Raw genomic sequence first — 16,761 nt, 5'->3', positions numbered from 1 at the left:
GGGCCAAAAACGTCAATGACCACCCCGCGAAGTCGAGTTTTGCAAATAAATTACTCTAAACCACTCAACTATCACATATTTCCTGTTAACATCCCTTGACTAACAAATAAATACATTCCTTCCCCTATTTAACTTAACCATCTTAAATACCATTTCTTAAAATGAATAATATAAAAGATTATATCAAGATAAGATTTTTAAAATAAATAATATAAAAGATTATATCAAGATAAGATTATAATATTTTATAAACTAAAATATAAAATGATCAAAATAAAGTTAAGAAATATTATAAAATTTATATTATACTGTTTGTTAAATTTATTAAAATGCATTAGGAATATATGTGTAATTTTTTTATTTATAAAATTTTAGATAAATTTATCTAAAGAGATAAATGTATTAAATGATTTAGATAAGAAGTCAAGTGATTTCTTTTCAGTTGATTGTCAGATAAATTTAACAAATATATTAAAAAAATATTTTTATCTAAAATAATTTTCATATCTTATTTTTTTGACCCATATATTTGTTAACAAACAATAGCTTAATAAATATTCATTAATCCATCCCATTTGTTTTAATATTATTTGTTTTAAAAGTTAAGCCATACCTAGCATTGAATTTATGAGTTTTTCAACTCAACTCACATTAGATGTATTAAAAATACAAATTCAAGTTAAATGCTTTGTTGTACTATTGAGTTTAAGTATTTTATCAAACCATTATAATTAAACTCAAAGAAAATTTTAATAATTGTTTGAATAAGAGACCGTTATTTTGACATTACTATTGTTATAGCAGCAGGAAAAATGGACATAATTAGTTTAAATTAGCTTGAAAGGCTAATTTAATTTTTATAAATTAAATAAATGTAATAAATCATAAGTTAGGGGTCGATATGCAGGTATGAAAATTTGGGATAAGAGATTAGCTTTCACGCGCCGGCATCGCGTGGACGGAACGGGCGTGGGTTTGCACGGGGCTATAAGATGGATTTGCTGTACTGTTGTCGACTGCAACAACGACCGAAACAAAAGTACGAATAGATTAGAGACAAAATAAAAAAATATACAGTATTTCTCTATTTTTTATAAAAGTATATTCTTAGTTCTTAAAATAATATTTAATTAAAGAAATTACATTATATTATCTTATGCAAGATTTTTCAATAAATAATTAAAAATAATTTAGTGAAACATTTTAAATATTATTAATAATACCTTTTTCATTTTTAAATTGAAGATAGTGGGCCAGTCAGGCTGGCCCATGTGCGAAGGCCTGCAGGCCTATTCAACATGGCCTATTTTACACTTTGAAATTAATTAATTATTTTATTTTATTTATTTAATTGATATCAAATGAAGGTTAGTATCTCAAGTAGTGAAGGTAAAGCTTTTATCGTTTTAAAATAATTAGGTAATCTTTATTAATCAAGATTGTATAGATCAAAAAATATAAAATATAAAAAATATTATAAATTTTTATTTTTTTTAATGTATTTGTTAAATTTATCTGAAACTCTTTATAAAAAAAAATCACATAACTTCTTATCTATTATTTTTTAGATATACTTATCTCCCCTCCCTCAAGATAAGCGTATCTTGAACTTTATAAAAAAAAAAAATAATACATATATCTTCTAGTGTGTTTTAAAAAATTTAATAAATAATTTAATAAAAATCTTAAAATATTTTTTAATCTTATTTTGATCATTTCATATTTTTATTTAAAAACTATTTAAACTTTATCTTAATATAAATTTATCTTATTTATTTTAATAAACACTATCTTAAAAAAAAAAATTGTATACAAAAGTGAGTCTTCCTCTATATTCAATTAATATTGTCTTTTTAAATTTTATTTTTCTACGTACACAACAAGAATGTAAATGTAAATGTAAAGGTCAGTAAGATGTCTAGAAATGATGGCTAAAAAGTATTTATTTATTTTGTTTGTGTGTGTCTGATAATTTAAAGGTCAAAGAGTCTTAGTTTAGAGTTTTAGGTAATAATTGACCATAGTGGGTGACAAGCCCCACTAGTGAGTGTGATTTTGTTCACTTTGGGGTGACTTTACTTTGAGCGTAAAAAAGTTATTTTGAGTCTTTTATTTTATCCATCCCATTTTTCACTACTCTCTCTCATTTCTCTCATTGTCGGCCGTTGCATTATTGTCTCCTCAACTCATTATATCATCATCTCGTCGTTGCCATGCATAATATCTAGATAGTGAATCAGTGAAGCGAGACGATGAAGTAATAAGTTGATGAGGTGAAGCAACGAATAGCAGTGATGCAAGACAACAACGAGACGGTGACAAAAAGAAGAAAAGAAAAGAGAGAGAAATTGGATGAATAAAAAAAAAATATTCAAAATGATATTTTTACCCTCAAGCTAAAATCACCCAAAGTAAACAAAATCGCACTCCCCATGACTCAGCCTCTCCATTTATTCATGTCATGTGGTTGAATGGAATTGGAATGGACAACTCCAAAGACCCCTGTCCCATGCATACTACACACACATACATAAATATATGCCAATTGCATTTCATATTTCTTTTCGTTTTACAAAACAATCATTCTCAAATATTTTTTTTTTTAATACTGAAGTTGTAAGTTTTATTTTATTAATCTTTTACAAATTTATATAGATTAATTTGTATATATGAATCGCGTAAGTTTTCACTGTAGTTATGGTTTCAAAAGGATTATACTATTGATATCCATTAAACTACATTTTAAACTATATAATATATTATAAATGATAAAAATACGTCTCACGTCGTCTCACCGCCTTGAGTAAAAAGTATTTTAATCACACCTCATCGTCTCATGCGCTACTTTCGTTTTTGAATCTTGAATTAATTTAAAATTCTTTCTACCCTGACATGACTTGTACTGTCCCATTTTAAGATATTATCAATCTATCTGGAGGGAGCATTTGTGCCCACAACTACAAGAATACTACTGAATTGAATATGGATTATCGGTGCCTTTTATTTTTTTTAAACTAATTCTCATAAGATATTATTGTACTTGTACGAATTATTCCTACTTTAAATAATATACTTAGTCTGCAACTGCAAGTTTTTTTTTTTTCTGCGTTCATATCTACTCCATTAAATAAAATTTTAGATTGATGCCCAATCAAATGGATCAAATATCTCAAATACTCCTCTGATCCGAGAAAAAAAATTATGATCCTTCTCGCCACAATGGTGCCAAAGGGCAAGCCCCTACATGCCTACAGTTAAGCGCCTCTTTTAGTCTGTTAGCGTTAATTAATTGTGCCACCCATCTAGCATCTACTACTTTAAATGTCTTTTTGACGTACGCAAACATCTTTCTTAAATGCAATATCAACACAACAATCAGATCATGGGACCAATTCAAACGTTATCAATTCCCTGTTCAGTTCAGAAAACTCTACATCAAGAGTGCAAATATCTCTGTTTAATTTAGGAAAACTAGAGATGTCTGGTGCACAGAACGCAATATGCATCATCTGATAATTCTAAAGTTCTTTCTATTCAGGTCTCAACCCTTGGGATCGTAAAAAATTCCGATGTTTATAGAGTGCGCTATATATATGAGCCAAAAATATATGATGATGACAAAATCGATTCAAATTGATTATGATGTAATACATGACAGGATAAGATAAACGCGGAGGAGATCAAACCCCTCCGCCAAATAACTGGGGGTTCTGAGGACTATTTCTTAGCAGCAAAAATGACTTAACAAGGAATTGGCAGGAACACAAAATATCATAGTACCAACAATGGGTTTCTCAGCAATAAAAATGATATCATATAGAAGGGAGACCGGGGGAAGACGAGGAAGAGCTTATTTAAAATGGGGCTTCTCTGGGTATGTGCAGCCAGACCTTTGGATGATAACATTGGCTGCGTAACAAGCAGCTCTCACGCAGTCCTCCATAGGTTTCTGCTGAACCAACTGAGACAGAAATCCTCCAACAAACGCATCACCTACAAGGAAGAGTAAATATATCAGATTGAAAACGTGTATTTTACCAAAACCATGCTTCGCGAGAACATGTGTTTACCGACTCAAAGAACAAAAAAAGTGAAATGGTATGGTATTTCAAGGGCACTCAATCAAATGAAAAAGGGGATCGTAAAGGTCATCAATGAAGCTAATTAGAGCTGCTCCAGCTCAAAAGGGCTACCTGGAGGGTAATAGAGCACTAACAGATCTCTAACTGAGAAATCTTATAATATTACAAAAAGAACTCAAGCTTGTGTAGGGAAATATATCTTTGACAAAAAGAGATACATTCTAATCTTGGTTGAAAATTCAATTTAATAAAAAAGTTCAAATAATATATGCTGAGATAAAAAGATTCCCATCATGGAAACTGGAGAAAATAAAATTTATATTTACTGAGGAATAAATCATAGAACATTTGAACTCGAAAGTGCATTGAAAATCTTAGCTACTGACGTTCAAATTAAATCATGAAAATTAACTAAAAGCACTAAAGGAAAATCTTGACATTTTGTCACCAGTTAATTTCAGAATAAAAACCCAACCAATCAACTCAAAGATTTAGAAAAACTGCATATTTTTGCTTCTGTTAGCTAATTACTAAATTGTGGAGACCACGGCCTAATTCACCCTCATAACAGTATTACTAGTGTATCTCATCATACAAGCTTAATGAGTGCCTTTAATCCCAAGGGGCCACAAATCTCTCTTTAGCTCCTAGTGATTTGTTTTGGCTGTCTTAGTTTTTGAACGTCTGAGGTATACAATAAAGACCATGATAATTTGGACGTGGTGGCTTTTAGATCCAAGCTTTCACTTTCAAGGTTATTCAGAACATACACAGATCTGTGGCTTGGAGAACTGGGCATATATTGACATAAAAGATGTTGGAAAATGTTTGAAGTTTTGTCATAAACATGCATTTGGATGGTATACTTGCATCTTCTCGTATTTGATTCATACCTGCTCCATTGGTATCAACAAGTTTCTCTTTAGGTAACAATATCACAGGGAACAGTTTGACCTTCCCATCTTCAGCAACAACGACTGGATCTGGACCCTGAGTAATAACCGTAATCCTCTTGTGTGTGCCAGATGCCTTTGGCCATTGAGAAATTTTTAAAGCGATCTCCTCCACATTCTCCGTCTGAAAATTTAAAATGCTCCAATTAGATAACGTTTTTCAAGCAATCTATTATCTCTTTATCTTACAAACATTACCTCCCATCCATGAACTTTTGAAAAAGTTCTTGCTTCTGTCTCATTTCCAAAAACGAAGTCCATATACCTAAAATGAGAAAAGGAATGGCATGAATAAATAATTTTAATCCCAACTAAATTGACTCACATAGAACAGGAAATTGGACTTACGGTAAAGCTTTCTCTTGTGCATCCCTGAAGAACTCACAGATAAATGGTGCTGAAAGGTTCATCATGAAGAACTGCAGATGAAACAAAATGCCAGTGATTTTATCATGCTGAAGCTATTGCATAAAAGAACATAAGCAGTATGTTTCAATTATAAATCGCATGCCACACCTTGTTGTTTGCAGCTGCATGTTCAGCAACAAGTAGAATAGACTCTGGGGAAACGGTGAGAAAGAAGCCAGCAATGTAGATGTACTTGGCTTTCTTAACTGTCCAAGCATCATCAAGTTCACATTAAAGAATATGCAAGGACAATAAGGCCCATTTCTATGAATAACACAGTGCAAAAATAATACCCAATTCCCAATTTTCTGGTCTCTTCAGATGTTCAGATTTGTAACAATTTGCAGCAGACAAGTTGGCAACAAGTGATCTGCAAATTTGTTTAACACAATGGTGTTAATCCAGCTATAAATATTCAGCAAATCCAGTTTCCTGAATTTTAAAAGAAGCTCCAGCACATACAGCCCACATAGAAATTCCTGAAGAGATGGCCTTACAGGATTCATCTCTGCAAAGTACCAAGCAAGATATCCATATTCACCAAAAGGTGGAGGTATATGGTCCCCAAACCATGGAAAAACATTGACACTTCCACAAATTATGCCAAGACATTATGTTTGTTGTGCATGCCAGTTTTGAATAGGATCCACTAAATTCCATCACTAGTGGATGCAAATCATGTAGCTTTCCATTACTTCATTTGGATAATGTCAAACCCCCAACTAAAGAAGAATTGGAGTAATGTCTGATAGGACTACAACAATTGCAAAACTGACATACAAGAACAGTGTAGGTATGCAGCAGTACCCCAGCTAAATTGTAAAGGAAAAGACTAGCATGGAAGACATGATACATTTTCAGAGTGTATTGCACTGGTTTGTATGAATTTGAAAAGAAATAAGAACAAGGGGTATCAAAAGGTGATATATATCAGGACAGCATAGCAGGGGAGGGACTATGCATTGACTTATAGCAATCCAATATGGCAAAATCATGATTTCTGAAGCAGTCATCAAAATTGAGTTCATGACGAGGACTCAAATATTTCAAACAGGAATCCTCATTTAAAAAAAAAAAAAAAAAAGCCATCCATCTATATTATTGAGTTAGACTTGTATTCATGTAATATATGAACTAAAATTATTTCTACTACAAAAGATGCAAGACTTTAAAGCCATTGCATGCCCATGACATGAAAGGTTTGATTCTGAGTACAAGTATTACCAATACCATAGTCTCAGTTCAGAAGGCACAAAGTGCAGCATAAAGCACATTGCAAAAGTAGTGGCACGGTTTCATACTAATATTCGTGTTCGCCAGTAAAAGAAGTTTTGGAGCAAGTTTGCATAGGGCTAACCTTTCACCACCCACTACACAAACAGCACAGGTACCTGTTGATGCAGACTCATCCTCATAATAGTGAACCTGAATGTCAGCACATGATAGATGGTGTTGTTTAATTACTGCTCCAGGTTGAATGCAGAAGAAAATGATCATAATTAGGATGATAGTGATAGATAAGGTTGAGGAATAACAAAGAACCTACATTAACACCAGCAAGTTTTGAGTTTTTCTTCATTTCCTCCCCAAACTTGTCCTTTCCAATGCAACCAATATAACTGGTAGCACCAGGAATTTGTAGCATCCACTGCAAAAGACAAAGGAACAGGTCAATCTATTGTCTAATTAGATCATCCTGCTGCATTGCCAGGAACATCATATAAATCTCAACCGTACCTGAGCAACTCTAATAGAATTTTGAGTAGCACCTGCACATGATAAAATTACTTATTGATTGTTGATAATCATAATAAACAAAGACATTACTGAAACTGTACAAATGCAAAGATAACCTCACCTCCAGCAATGTACTCCACGTTGTATTTGGATGTCATTTCATCATACCTAAGAGAAGCATCAGTCTACTATTAATTCAATAATAATGAAGTCAGTAACATGATGTAAATGCAACAAGCTATGTGCTTTTATGGTCAATGTATCATAAGTCAGGGTGAATAAAATAATTTTGTACATCCAAGCAATGCCAGAATTTTTTTAACTGATTTGTAGAGACAGGTAACAGTTTGATATTTGTGATTGTGAGATTTTTCTTGATCTTTCTCCATTTGATTCCTATTTGACTTATGATGATCTATCACTTCAGACACATCATACTTCACTGTTTATATTGTTGAAGTAGACCACCAAGACCATGAACGAAATTTTACCTAAGAAATACGTATGATGAGACTGCATAGATGGATTAAATAAACTGATGAAGTTAACCATTTTTCTTCACTATTTCAAAATGGCAGGTCATCAAAAACTTATTGAGTGCATATTTACGGAGAAGATACAAGATTATATCGTTGTATGACCAACATGCTATATGATAACAAGAATAACCAAAATTATAGTGCTGCAGCTCATTGTCATTCTTTATGAAATCTGAAAAGAATTACATACATTGGCAAGTGCTTTTCCTCAGCAAGAATCGCATTATTCAACTTGATGTCATATCTGTTATGCCAAGATATCAGTCAAAGTTAGAAATCACTAATTTCAATGGTAACTATTTTGAATAAGATTAACCAACTGCACAAAAAAACATATTCATATTTAAAAATCAAGACGAGACAAAATGATTTGCCTATAATGATGCACACTGCTCAATGTAGGCTAGGATGGGGCCAGGGAAGAGGGGGGAGGGGCAGTGTGCGGTCGTATATTCACAGCATATCTAAGGGAGCTGCACATCACATGCAAAAATATTGAGGAAATGGGAAACATTCAAGTGACAGAAAAGCACCAAAAACTTGCACTACCAACTACAGTTCATATATACATGTATGTATGTAAACTATTTCCTCTTTATCTTCTTAAATAGATCAGACCAGAAAATTTAACCCATCAATTCAGCGGCAAACAATAAGCTGTATAAAGAAATGAAGGTCCATGATATTTCTGGAATGAATTCATGAAGCAACTATAATGCAAGAAACAAGATAGGGTTTATTCAGGCGGGTGTAGAAGTATGGGGATGTTAAAAAAGCAAACAAGAGAACATTTAACAGAAAGCATCTACATTTTTGCACATGAACTTTGATTTACAGTGCCAGACTCAATCATAAAAAACAACCAAGCTCGGAAATTACACTGGCAGTGATTTCGCCTTAGCAGAATTGAAATTTGAACAATGAGATTTAAATCATCAGGGTATGTGATCTACGCAGCAGCCAGCCTTAAGGGACAACCGACAACCAAAATGACCTCCAAACAAGAGCCATCTGTCTGTCTGTATAGACGTCATATATATATGCATACATACGCATATGCATGGTATGCATGATGCACAAGAAGTAACCATAAATGCGCATAAAAACTCATTGTATACACAGCATGCACTACATAAAACAAATTAACAATATACGTTCACACGATTCCATTACTGCTATCTTCAAAATCAAGGAAAGCAAAATCTCATAAATAGACATATAAATCTCATGAATCTTTAAACAAAACATCCCTTCATTTTCTTCAAGTTACATATCTAGTTATTTTGTTCTCCCTGGCGCAGATGCAAGTTCCAAAACAGTGCAAATCTCTAAGATCCGAAAACAGAACGGATTCAGAAATTCCACCCACACATCACCACTCAAATCAGATCTCCAGAAACAAACAGCAGAACAAGATAAGCTGAACATAAGGACTTTCCAAAATCACGTAAATACCTCCAAATCGAAGACACTTCAGCACAGAGGCAATTCGACAAACAGACGAGTACACACCGACAACAGATCGAGGATCCAGATCCGAGCCGAAACAAGAATAAGGACGGAAAACAAGAGACAGAGAAAGGAGGATATACTTGCTCAAGAAGTCCTGGTCGACGACGGCGGAGATGTCGAGGAGCGGGTTGCCCATGCCCAAGAGGATGCCTTCGCACTCCATTTGGCCGTTGTGCAGACGATTGGAAGCACTGGGAGAGAGAGAGAGAGAGATAGAGAGAGGGATTGGCGATGGCTACCAGATTCAGATCCGAGAGAGAGAGAGAGAGAGAGGTGCCTGTGAGAGTGAGTATATATAGAGAGGCGGGGAAAGCGGAGGCGGTGGCGGTGGTTTGTGGTTGTTGCTGGTCGCTGTCCCCTACCAATTCTTTCTTTCTATTCTCCCCTTCCAACTACAGAGTGGCGGATCCTATTTTCTACCTTATTCTTTTTTGCAACCCTTCCGTTAATTCCAAATTAGTGTCGTCTAGTCGAATAATGATAGGGTTTAGACGGAGCCGATCCCTTGTCAGCTATCATATCACACATTTTGAACATTCCATTATTAATATTTATGTATTTATTGACTAAGTATATTAATATATATATATTTATTCATATACTTATAAAATAATATTAGAAGTCATTACTACTAATAACTTCTAAGAACACATGACATATGCTAGATTTATCATATATCTTTTAAATTAAATAAAAATTATCATTTTTTATTAATTAATAACAAGAGATTATAATCTTATCAAAATGTATAAGCTCAAATTTGTATACAAAAATTGGTATAATTATTTGATGTTTGTAGCTTAGGTACAACTGTCCCTATATATATATTGGGATGCTTGGTAATTTTGTTTTATTGAAAAACGAAAAACAAGTGTTTAAAATGATGAGTTTGGAACACAATTAAACTCAAATATAATATTATTAAGCATTTTAGGATTGTTTTTTTTTTAGTCAAATTTTAAAGCAACCGAACAAGAATGGAGCTAAATATGGTTTATGTATTTTAAGGTGGCGTGCAATTTTAGTAAACCACCCAACTAACCAGTCAAATTTTAGGGTTTTTTTTTTTTTAAGAATTAAGTTAAGGTTAATCTGTGAAAGCTTGCACTATCCGAATCAAATCAAAGAACCAAAATTTTGAAAATATAAACCAAAAAGTCGCGGAAATACCTCAGCTTGGACAAATCATATAGATACGTCTTGACCACCAATTGGATCCACCCCGCCACCTTGACCAGTCCCTTGGCCAACCAACAACTTATATTTTATACAATTCAATATTCAGTTTATTATTTTCAAATAAAAAAAACAAAAAACACCACTACGCCCTCCCTCCCCATGGACTCCATTTACCAGGTGAAGAAAATAAAAATAAATATAAAACATTTTTAATTGACTCGATTTATCTTATCTTTCACTAAATACACTAAATCTATATAAAGATTTCTCTTTATTCCTTCGAATGACAAATCAATGAGAGCTTGTGCCTCTTTCCCCCCTTAAAAAAGACCTTTAAACATAATCCTATATATCTAAAAATAATATCATGATAGTTTTATACTTATGAATAACTATTATATCTTTTATTTTTCGTTAGAAATTTTGCTTGTACAACATGAACTGACCCAACCCACACTTAACTTGATAAAATAATACCAAATCATTTGGTCGGTTATTGAAAAGAACGAGGCAAGAATTTAGATATTTCAATTAAAGGCCGCCCCAACCCCAACAACATTGTATACTACTCATGTGACAATACTAAATGAAACGCACTTGAGACCCTGAGTCCTGACAAACAGTGCCCCACACTTGCTAAAGTATGTATACAATGGAATAGACACTTGAATAAAGCCAAGAAAAATTGCCCAAACGTTCCAACAGAAAGAAACAACAACCATTTCACAGTTTGTTTGGACCAAAATCTCATTGATGGAAGATAAAGAAAGAATACCTCATGCTGCCTGCCAAGTTACGAATCATCAATTTAACTTGCCTCTTCTTTTGTCTTTGTCTAAATATGCACAGTTAGTTCCCTGGGCAGAAACTAATACATGAATCATGCAGCGATAAACAATTTAACTCCTTAGGCTGCAAATGCTAGGACCTGAAACAGAGACTTTGTCAGCTCAAAACTTGTATTTAGCTCAAAAGAAGAATAACCTTGTGGCTATATTACTAAATAGTTAAAACAGGGGGAAGAAAAAACAAATCGCAGAGATCTAGCCCTCCTACATAGATGAATACAAGGAGAACATATGACGATGGAAAAAGAAACATCTGGATGCTTTAGTTCATCCAAGGTAAGCTAGAAAGGTGATATCAAATAACAAACCAAATCGGGACATAGAGGGACAAATTTATCCTCTCTACCATGCTCTTTGGAAGTTTCTGTTGCTTGCTTAGCATGGCGAAGGCCACTGAGCGTGTGCGTGAAGCCATATCCGGTTTCTCCACAAGTGCAGGTGGCCTTATTCCCTCAAGAAAGTACAAGAGAATACTTAAGATGTTTGCAAAAGAATATAACAAGGAACGGCTTCTTCCAGAATCAGAGTCATATGTGCCAAGTGCATTCTTCAAAGATGACCAATAATTGCCTTTGTAAAGTCAGAAGTTGATGAACTGCCACCAAGGTCAGCAGTTCGGTACTTTCCTTCGGCAATTGTTTTGAGGATAGCCTCTTGGATCCTTTCAGCCTTATCATGCATCTCCAGGTGGTGAAGCATTGTGACAGCACTCAACAACAATGCTGTTGGATTTGCCAGATTCTGCAAACATCCACCAGCAGAAAAAAGAACTCATTAACAAGTTATTGTTAGGTCATGCAACTTAAGAGAAACATGAATTCCTCAAAAGGGAGGGAAAAAACAAAGAAAGTGGCATAACAGGAAACAAAAGCAAGAATTCAGACATAGCAAGTGAATCATACACAATCATCCAAGAGACTCTGTTGGGTCAGAAAATTTCAGAAAGAACAGCCCTTGGTCAATTAGCATGAGAGCCAAAATTGCAGGTTCCCTACAGATACAAGTCAATTGCTGACAACATATAAGGAAAAAAAAAAAAAGGAACCTAGTGCACAATGTTGCTGGGCCCCCCGTAGTGTTAATGTATGGTTTAGTGATACAAACTTGACCTACGAGTTCACACCAGATTAATGGAGCAATCTTTCCCTCCAAGGTCATCCACAGTTAGAGACAAAATATTTCTTCTTAGATATCTACTTGCAGCCATGTCTACGTTCTGGCACACCAGGATGTGCTTTACATTAAAAAAGGAACTTGGACCTTAGAAAGGAAGGTAGTTCCATCACTCTAATTCTCATCCCAGGTCTGGCCAGCATGTAGAAAAGCTTAACAAGTACAATTTACATATATGCATAACAAAATGCTGGGAGAAATGGAAGTTTCAGATAATCTAAAAACATACCTCAAATATTGATTCATATAGGACAATCATCTAATGAAAAAGCAGAAGAATCACATGGTTATGATCACAAACCTTTCCAGCAATATCAGGCGCTGAACCATGTACAGCCTCAGCAAGAGCAATGCCTCCTTCACCAATATTGCAGCTGTCCAAGAGGTTAAATGAGGTGACAAGATAAAAATTTGTGTTGAACATTGAAGATGAATGTATATTGGGATAGATACTTTTTTGGTAAATACAAAACAGGCTTAATACATAACACGCCCTATCAACAATTAAAAAATATGGCATTTGGTCCTTGAAGTGCAAAATATCAAGATTTAATATCTCAACTATTAAAAATTATTGTTTTAAATTCTTACCGTGACTGAGACTAAATCGAGCCATTATTTACGCCATGTAAGTTATCACATCACATACAAAAGCTACGTCAACGAGACATATTAGATTAAACTTAATACACAAATATGACATTTGGTCCTTCAACTATTAAAAAATTTGACATTTGGTCCTTCAACTATTAAAAAATTTGACATTTGGTCTCTGATATGAAAAAAAAAAAAAACTAAATTTGATAATAAAAAAAATCTAAATTTCATAAAAGACAAAGTTTTCATAAAAAAGACCTAAAATATTCCAAAAAAACTTAAATTTCATAAAAAAATACCTAAAATAATCCAAAAAAAGACCTAAATTTCATAAAGACCTAAAAATAATAAAAATTTATCTAAATTTTATAAAAAGAACTAAAAATTTCATTAAAAAGACCTAAAAAATCCAAAAAACACCTAAATTTCATAAAAGACCTAAAAATTTAATAAAAAAGACCTAAAAATATTTTTAAAAAAACCTAAATTTCATAAAAAAAGACCTAAATATTTTATTTTACGTATTTTTTTTTTATGAAATTTAGGTTTTTTTTTTAAATATTTTTAGGTCTTTTTATGAAAATTTTAAGTTTTTCTTATGAAATTTAGGATTTTTTTTTTTTTTTATCAAATTCGATCTTTTTTTCATATTAGGGACCAAATATCGTATTTATGTATTAAGCATAATCTGATGTGTCACATTGATGTGATTTTTTTTATGTGACGTGACATCCTACGTGGTGTAGATAATGGCTTTATTTACTCTTAGTCACGGTAAGAACTTAAAAAAATAATTTTTAATAATTGAGATATCGAATCTTGACATTTTGCACTTCAAGGACCAAACGCCATATTTTTTAATTATTGAGGGACCATCGTAAGTATTAAGCAGTGTTCTAAAACATGCTAGGCACTAGTCAGGCGCCAGACTGGGGCGGGGCCTAGTGCCTAGGACGCCTAGGCAGACTATTTTTTTTTTTTTTTTGGTTTTTGATGTAATTTCATGTTAGTTTTAGATAAACCAAAGTTAAAGACAAATGAAACTTATATAAACAGATTAGATGTACTGGTTGACAGAGAGATTTATATATATATAAATAAGAAACAATATATTTATATATATATAAATGGTGCCAAGGTATTGTTTTGTATTTTGGCGTTTTGGCCGCCTAGACCCGATTAATCAGGCCCGACGCCTAGGATGCCGATTTGCATATATTCAGGGCGGCAAAGGTCCGCCAAACGCCTAGGCGGCCACTTAGGCCACGTTTTAGAACACTGGTATTAAGCCTACAAAATATAAGCATACATTAAAAGTTATGTATGATGAAAGAAGGATACCTCGGTGTTAAGCCCAAGCCCCCAATCAACCCAGCACAAAGGTCACTGACAATGTCACCATAAAGATTGGGCATCACTAGAACATCAAAAAGATTTGGATTCTTCACAAGCTGTATGAAGAAAGGACATTAATGACTGTTAGCCAACACATCTTCGTTATGGCATCCTGTTGTTTCAAGAACAAAACATTGTGGCCTTTACAATGATAATATACTGCTTAACAATATTACAAGAAAGAAAACACAAACAAGCACGGTGGAATATATACTAATACCACCAGGGCAGTATGGATTAATTAACAGATGTGTATGCCTATATCATTCCCATAAACAAATGATAAATATACATATAATTTGAGAATTGGGCATACCATCATACAGCAGTTATCTATGATGACTTCCTCGTAGTTTATTTCAGGGTACTTCTCTGCAACCTCACGACAACACTGCACAAGAACAAACAAACCCATCAAAGAGATTCATATAGGAATAAAACAAACTTCGGAAACCTGTTTCTGCTGTATTCAGAACACAAGACTGGGAGTTGATCAGGTGCCATATAGATAAACAATATACTTTATACAGTTCAAATTTTCAACAGTCAGACCTTAAGGAAAAGACCATCAGTTTTCTGCATGATGTTGGCTTTGTGTATTGCGGATACTCTCCCTCTCCCATGGGTCTTGGCATAGTGAAAGGCATATTCAGCCACTCTAAGACTAGCATGTCGAGTGATGATCTTCAGACTTTCAACTACACCCCTTACCACCTAATAACAAATAGAGGAACTACATCGAGTTGACATGAAGGGAAAAATTTTCAGTATGCAATTATACATTGTTAAATAAACTTACTTGATGTTCAAGGCCACTGTACTCCCCTTCTGTGTTTTCACGGATAGTAATGAGATTAACATCATCATACCGAGTTTTGTAGCCAGGAAGACTGTAGCAAGGTCTCACATTCGCATACAAATTAAGTTCTTTCCTTAAAGTAAGGTTCAGTGATCTGTGACCCTTTCCAATGGGTGTAGCCATTGGCCCTTTCAAGCCAACCTTGTTTCGTCTTACTGATTCCAAGCTTTCCCATGTCAGAAAACTCTGTGTTCTAGGATCAATTTCCTGCCCAACATAGTGCTCCTCCCATTCAATCGGCACTTCAGCTGCTTTGAATACCTGCAATGAAGAAAATAGTTACACTGTCTGTTGCTAAAATGGTGTAATTAAAATAAGTATCAGCAACAGATTCAAAAAGGACCAAAAGATATTGGTGATGACAGTTAGGAAAATTGACTTGGTTTACAAGAACCAAATATCTCCGCATTTATTCACCACAACTTCTACAGTGCCACATCGGTATAGAAATTCTAAGTAGATATGATTATTTCAGAAGCCCTGACACTAACACTAGTTAAAATTCAGGATTATCGTAGTAACATGCACCCGTATATGACCGTTTTTAAGAATAATTAAGTGAATCCGCAACTATGAAATCAATCTAAACATCATTTCTTCTCCTTTTGCCAGTTCCCCCAAGATATCCCTAATCATATCACATGTCGATACATGTCTTCATGGATAAAATAGCGCGCACGAGAGAGCTGAGAGAGAGATCATTTTGAGAGATTCAGTTGCTTCTCATTTCATAACTCAATAAAAGGTACATAAATTTTAGCATTTTCCAACTCAAATCAAAAGCAAACAAACCTAGCTCTAACTAAAAACAGCTGCAAAGTAAACAATACTGAAAAGGCCAAAATTTCGACACAAAAACACCAAAGTCAAATTCAATTCGGGAAACAAAACCAACAATCCGGAAAACCTTGCTACGATTCAAAAGAATTCAAGACTTTAATCACAGATAGGGAGAGGAGCACCTCTTTGACGGATTCGGCAATCTCGGGACCGATGCCGTCGCCGGGGAAGAGAGTGGCTCGGATCAGCTCGGAGCCGGCGGCGGTGGAGGAGGAGAAGCCCCGGTCGAAGAAACGGGAGAAAACAGTCGCCGCCGGGGTAGCAAGGTTCGTCGCCGAGACAAGCTCGGCCGGACGGCTCCCAAGGAGACGTCTCCCGAATTTGGAAGCCATAGAAGTACGATTTGCCGAGCCCTAACCGGAAAATTCTTACAGAGAAATGGGAAAACATAATATGAGAGGGAGTGGACTCTTCTTTCATTATTTTATTATTTTTTTCGGATACAAAATTCCTTTCTCAGAATATGCCCCTTTTTTTTAATCCTTTTGTTATTTGGACATAAAATTGTTATATTGAAATTGGGGAAACAGGAATGGAGGAAATAGTAATTAGAGTTTCATTGAAATGCATTAGGTGGATATTTAAATTAAATTAAATTTAATTATAATACTCTTGTATGTTTTCATCATTATGCATAAA

At 34.1% G+C, this 16,761-nt stretch overlaps 2 protein-coding genes across 2 annotated transcripts; both read right to left on the bottom strand.

Annotated features, from left to right (window-relative positions):
* Window positions 1-3,607: 3,607 nt before the first annotated feature.
* On the bottom strand, window positions 3,608-9,618 carry LOC127789897 (adenosine kinase 2). Its single transcript, XM_052318975.1, has 12 exons — window positions 9,312-9,618; window positions 7,910-7,963; window positions 7,302-7,348; window positions 7,181-7,212; window positions 6,990-7,091; window positions 6,801-6,868; window positions 5,737-5,813; window positions 5,552-5,649; window positions 5,384-5,454; window positions 5,234-5,300; window positions 4,976-5,159; window positions 3,608-3,993 (listed from the first exon to the last, which is right to left on the bottom strand). Exons 1-12 carry the CDS (start codon window positions 9,392-9,394, stop codon window positions 3,851-3,853), a joined length of 1,026 nt encoding a protein of 341 aa, XP_052174935.1. The 5' UTR covers window positions 9,395-9,618; the 3' UTR covers window positions 3,608-3,850.
* Window positions 9,619-11,351: 1,733 nt separating this feature from the next.
* On the bottom strand, window positions 11,352-16,523 carry LOC127789896 (3-isopropylmalate dehydrogenase, chloroplastic-like). The gene is made up of 7 exons (XM_052318974.1): window positions 16,245-16,523; window positions 15,223-15,543; window positions 14,976-15,137; window positions 14,740-14,814; window positions 14,370-14,479; window positions 12,733-12,805; window positions 11,352-11,999 (listed from the first exon to the last, which is right to left on the bottom strand). The coding sequence occupies exons 1-7, from the start codon at window positions 16,452-16,454 to the stop codon at window positions 11,808-11,810; spliced, it is 1,143 nt and encodes a 380-aa protein (XP_052174934.1). The 5' UTR covers window positions 16,455-16,523; the 3' UTR covers window positions 11,352-11,807.
* Window positions 16,524-16,761: the final 238 nt, after the last annotated feature.

Source organism: Diospyros lotus, chromosome 14, assembly GCF_014633365.1.
Source record: "Diospyros lotus cultivar Yz01 chromosome 14, ASM1463336v1, whole genome shotgun sequence".
Lineage (NCBI taxonomy): Eukaryota > Viridiplantae > Streptophyta > Magnoliopsida > Ericales > Ebenaceae > Diospyros > Diospyros lotus.
The sequence above is the reverse complement of the archived record's forward strand: the minus strand, read 5'-3'. Positions and strand labels throughout refer to the sequence as shown.

What these genes read in the sequence shown, in the direction of transcription:
- LOC127789897 (XM_052318975.1), bottom strand. Translation starts at nt 9,394, where the DNA reads ATGGAGTGCGAAGGCATCCTCTTGGGCATGGGCAACCCGCTCCTCGAC. An exon ending in ATTCTATTAGAGTTGCTCAG is followed by an intron (nt 7,092 to 7,180) that starts GTACGGTTGAGA and finishes TGTCTTTTGCAG; the next exon opens with TGGATGCTACAAATTCCTGG. An exon ending in TGTGTAGTGGGTGGTGAAAG is followed by an intron (nt 5,814 to 6,800) that starts GTTAGCCCTATG and finishes ACAAATTTGCAG; the next exon opens with ATCACTTGTTGCCAACTTGT.
- LOC127789896 (XM_052318974.1), bottom strand. Translation starts at nt 16,454, where the DNA reads ATGGCTTCCAAATTCGGGAGACGTCTCCTTGGGAGCCGTCCGGCCGAG. An exon ending in ACAGTGGCCTTGAACATCAA is followed by an intron (nt 15,138 to 15,222) that starts GTAAGTTTATTT and finishes ATTTGTTATTAG; the next exon opens with GTGGTAAGGGGTGTAGTTGA. An exon ending in CTGATGGTCTTTTCCTTAAG is followed by an intron (nt 14,815 to 14,975) that starts GTCTGACTGTTG and finishes GTTCTTGTGCAG; the next exon opens with TGTTGTCGTGAGGTTGCAGA.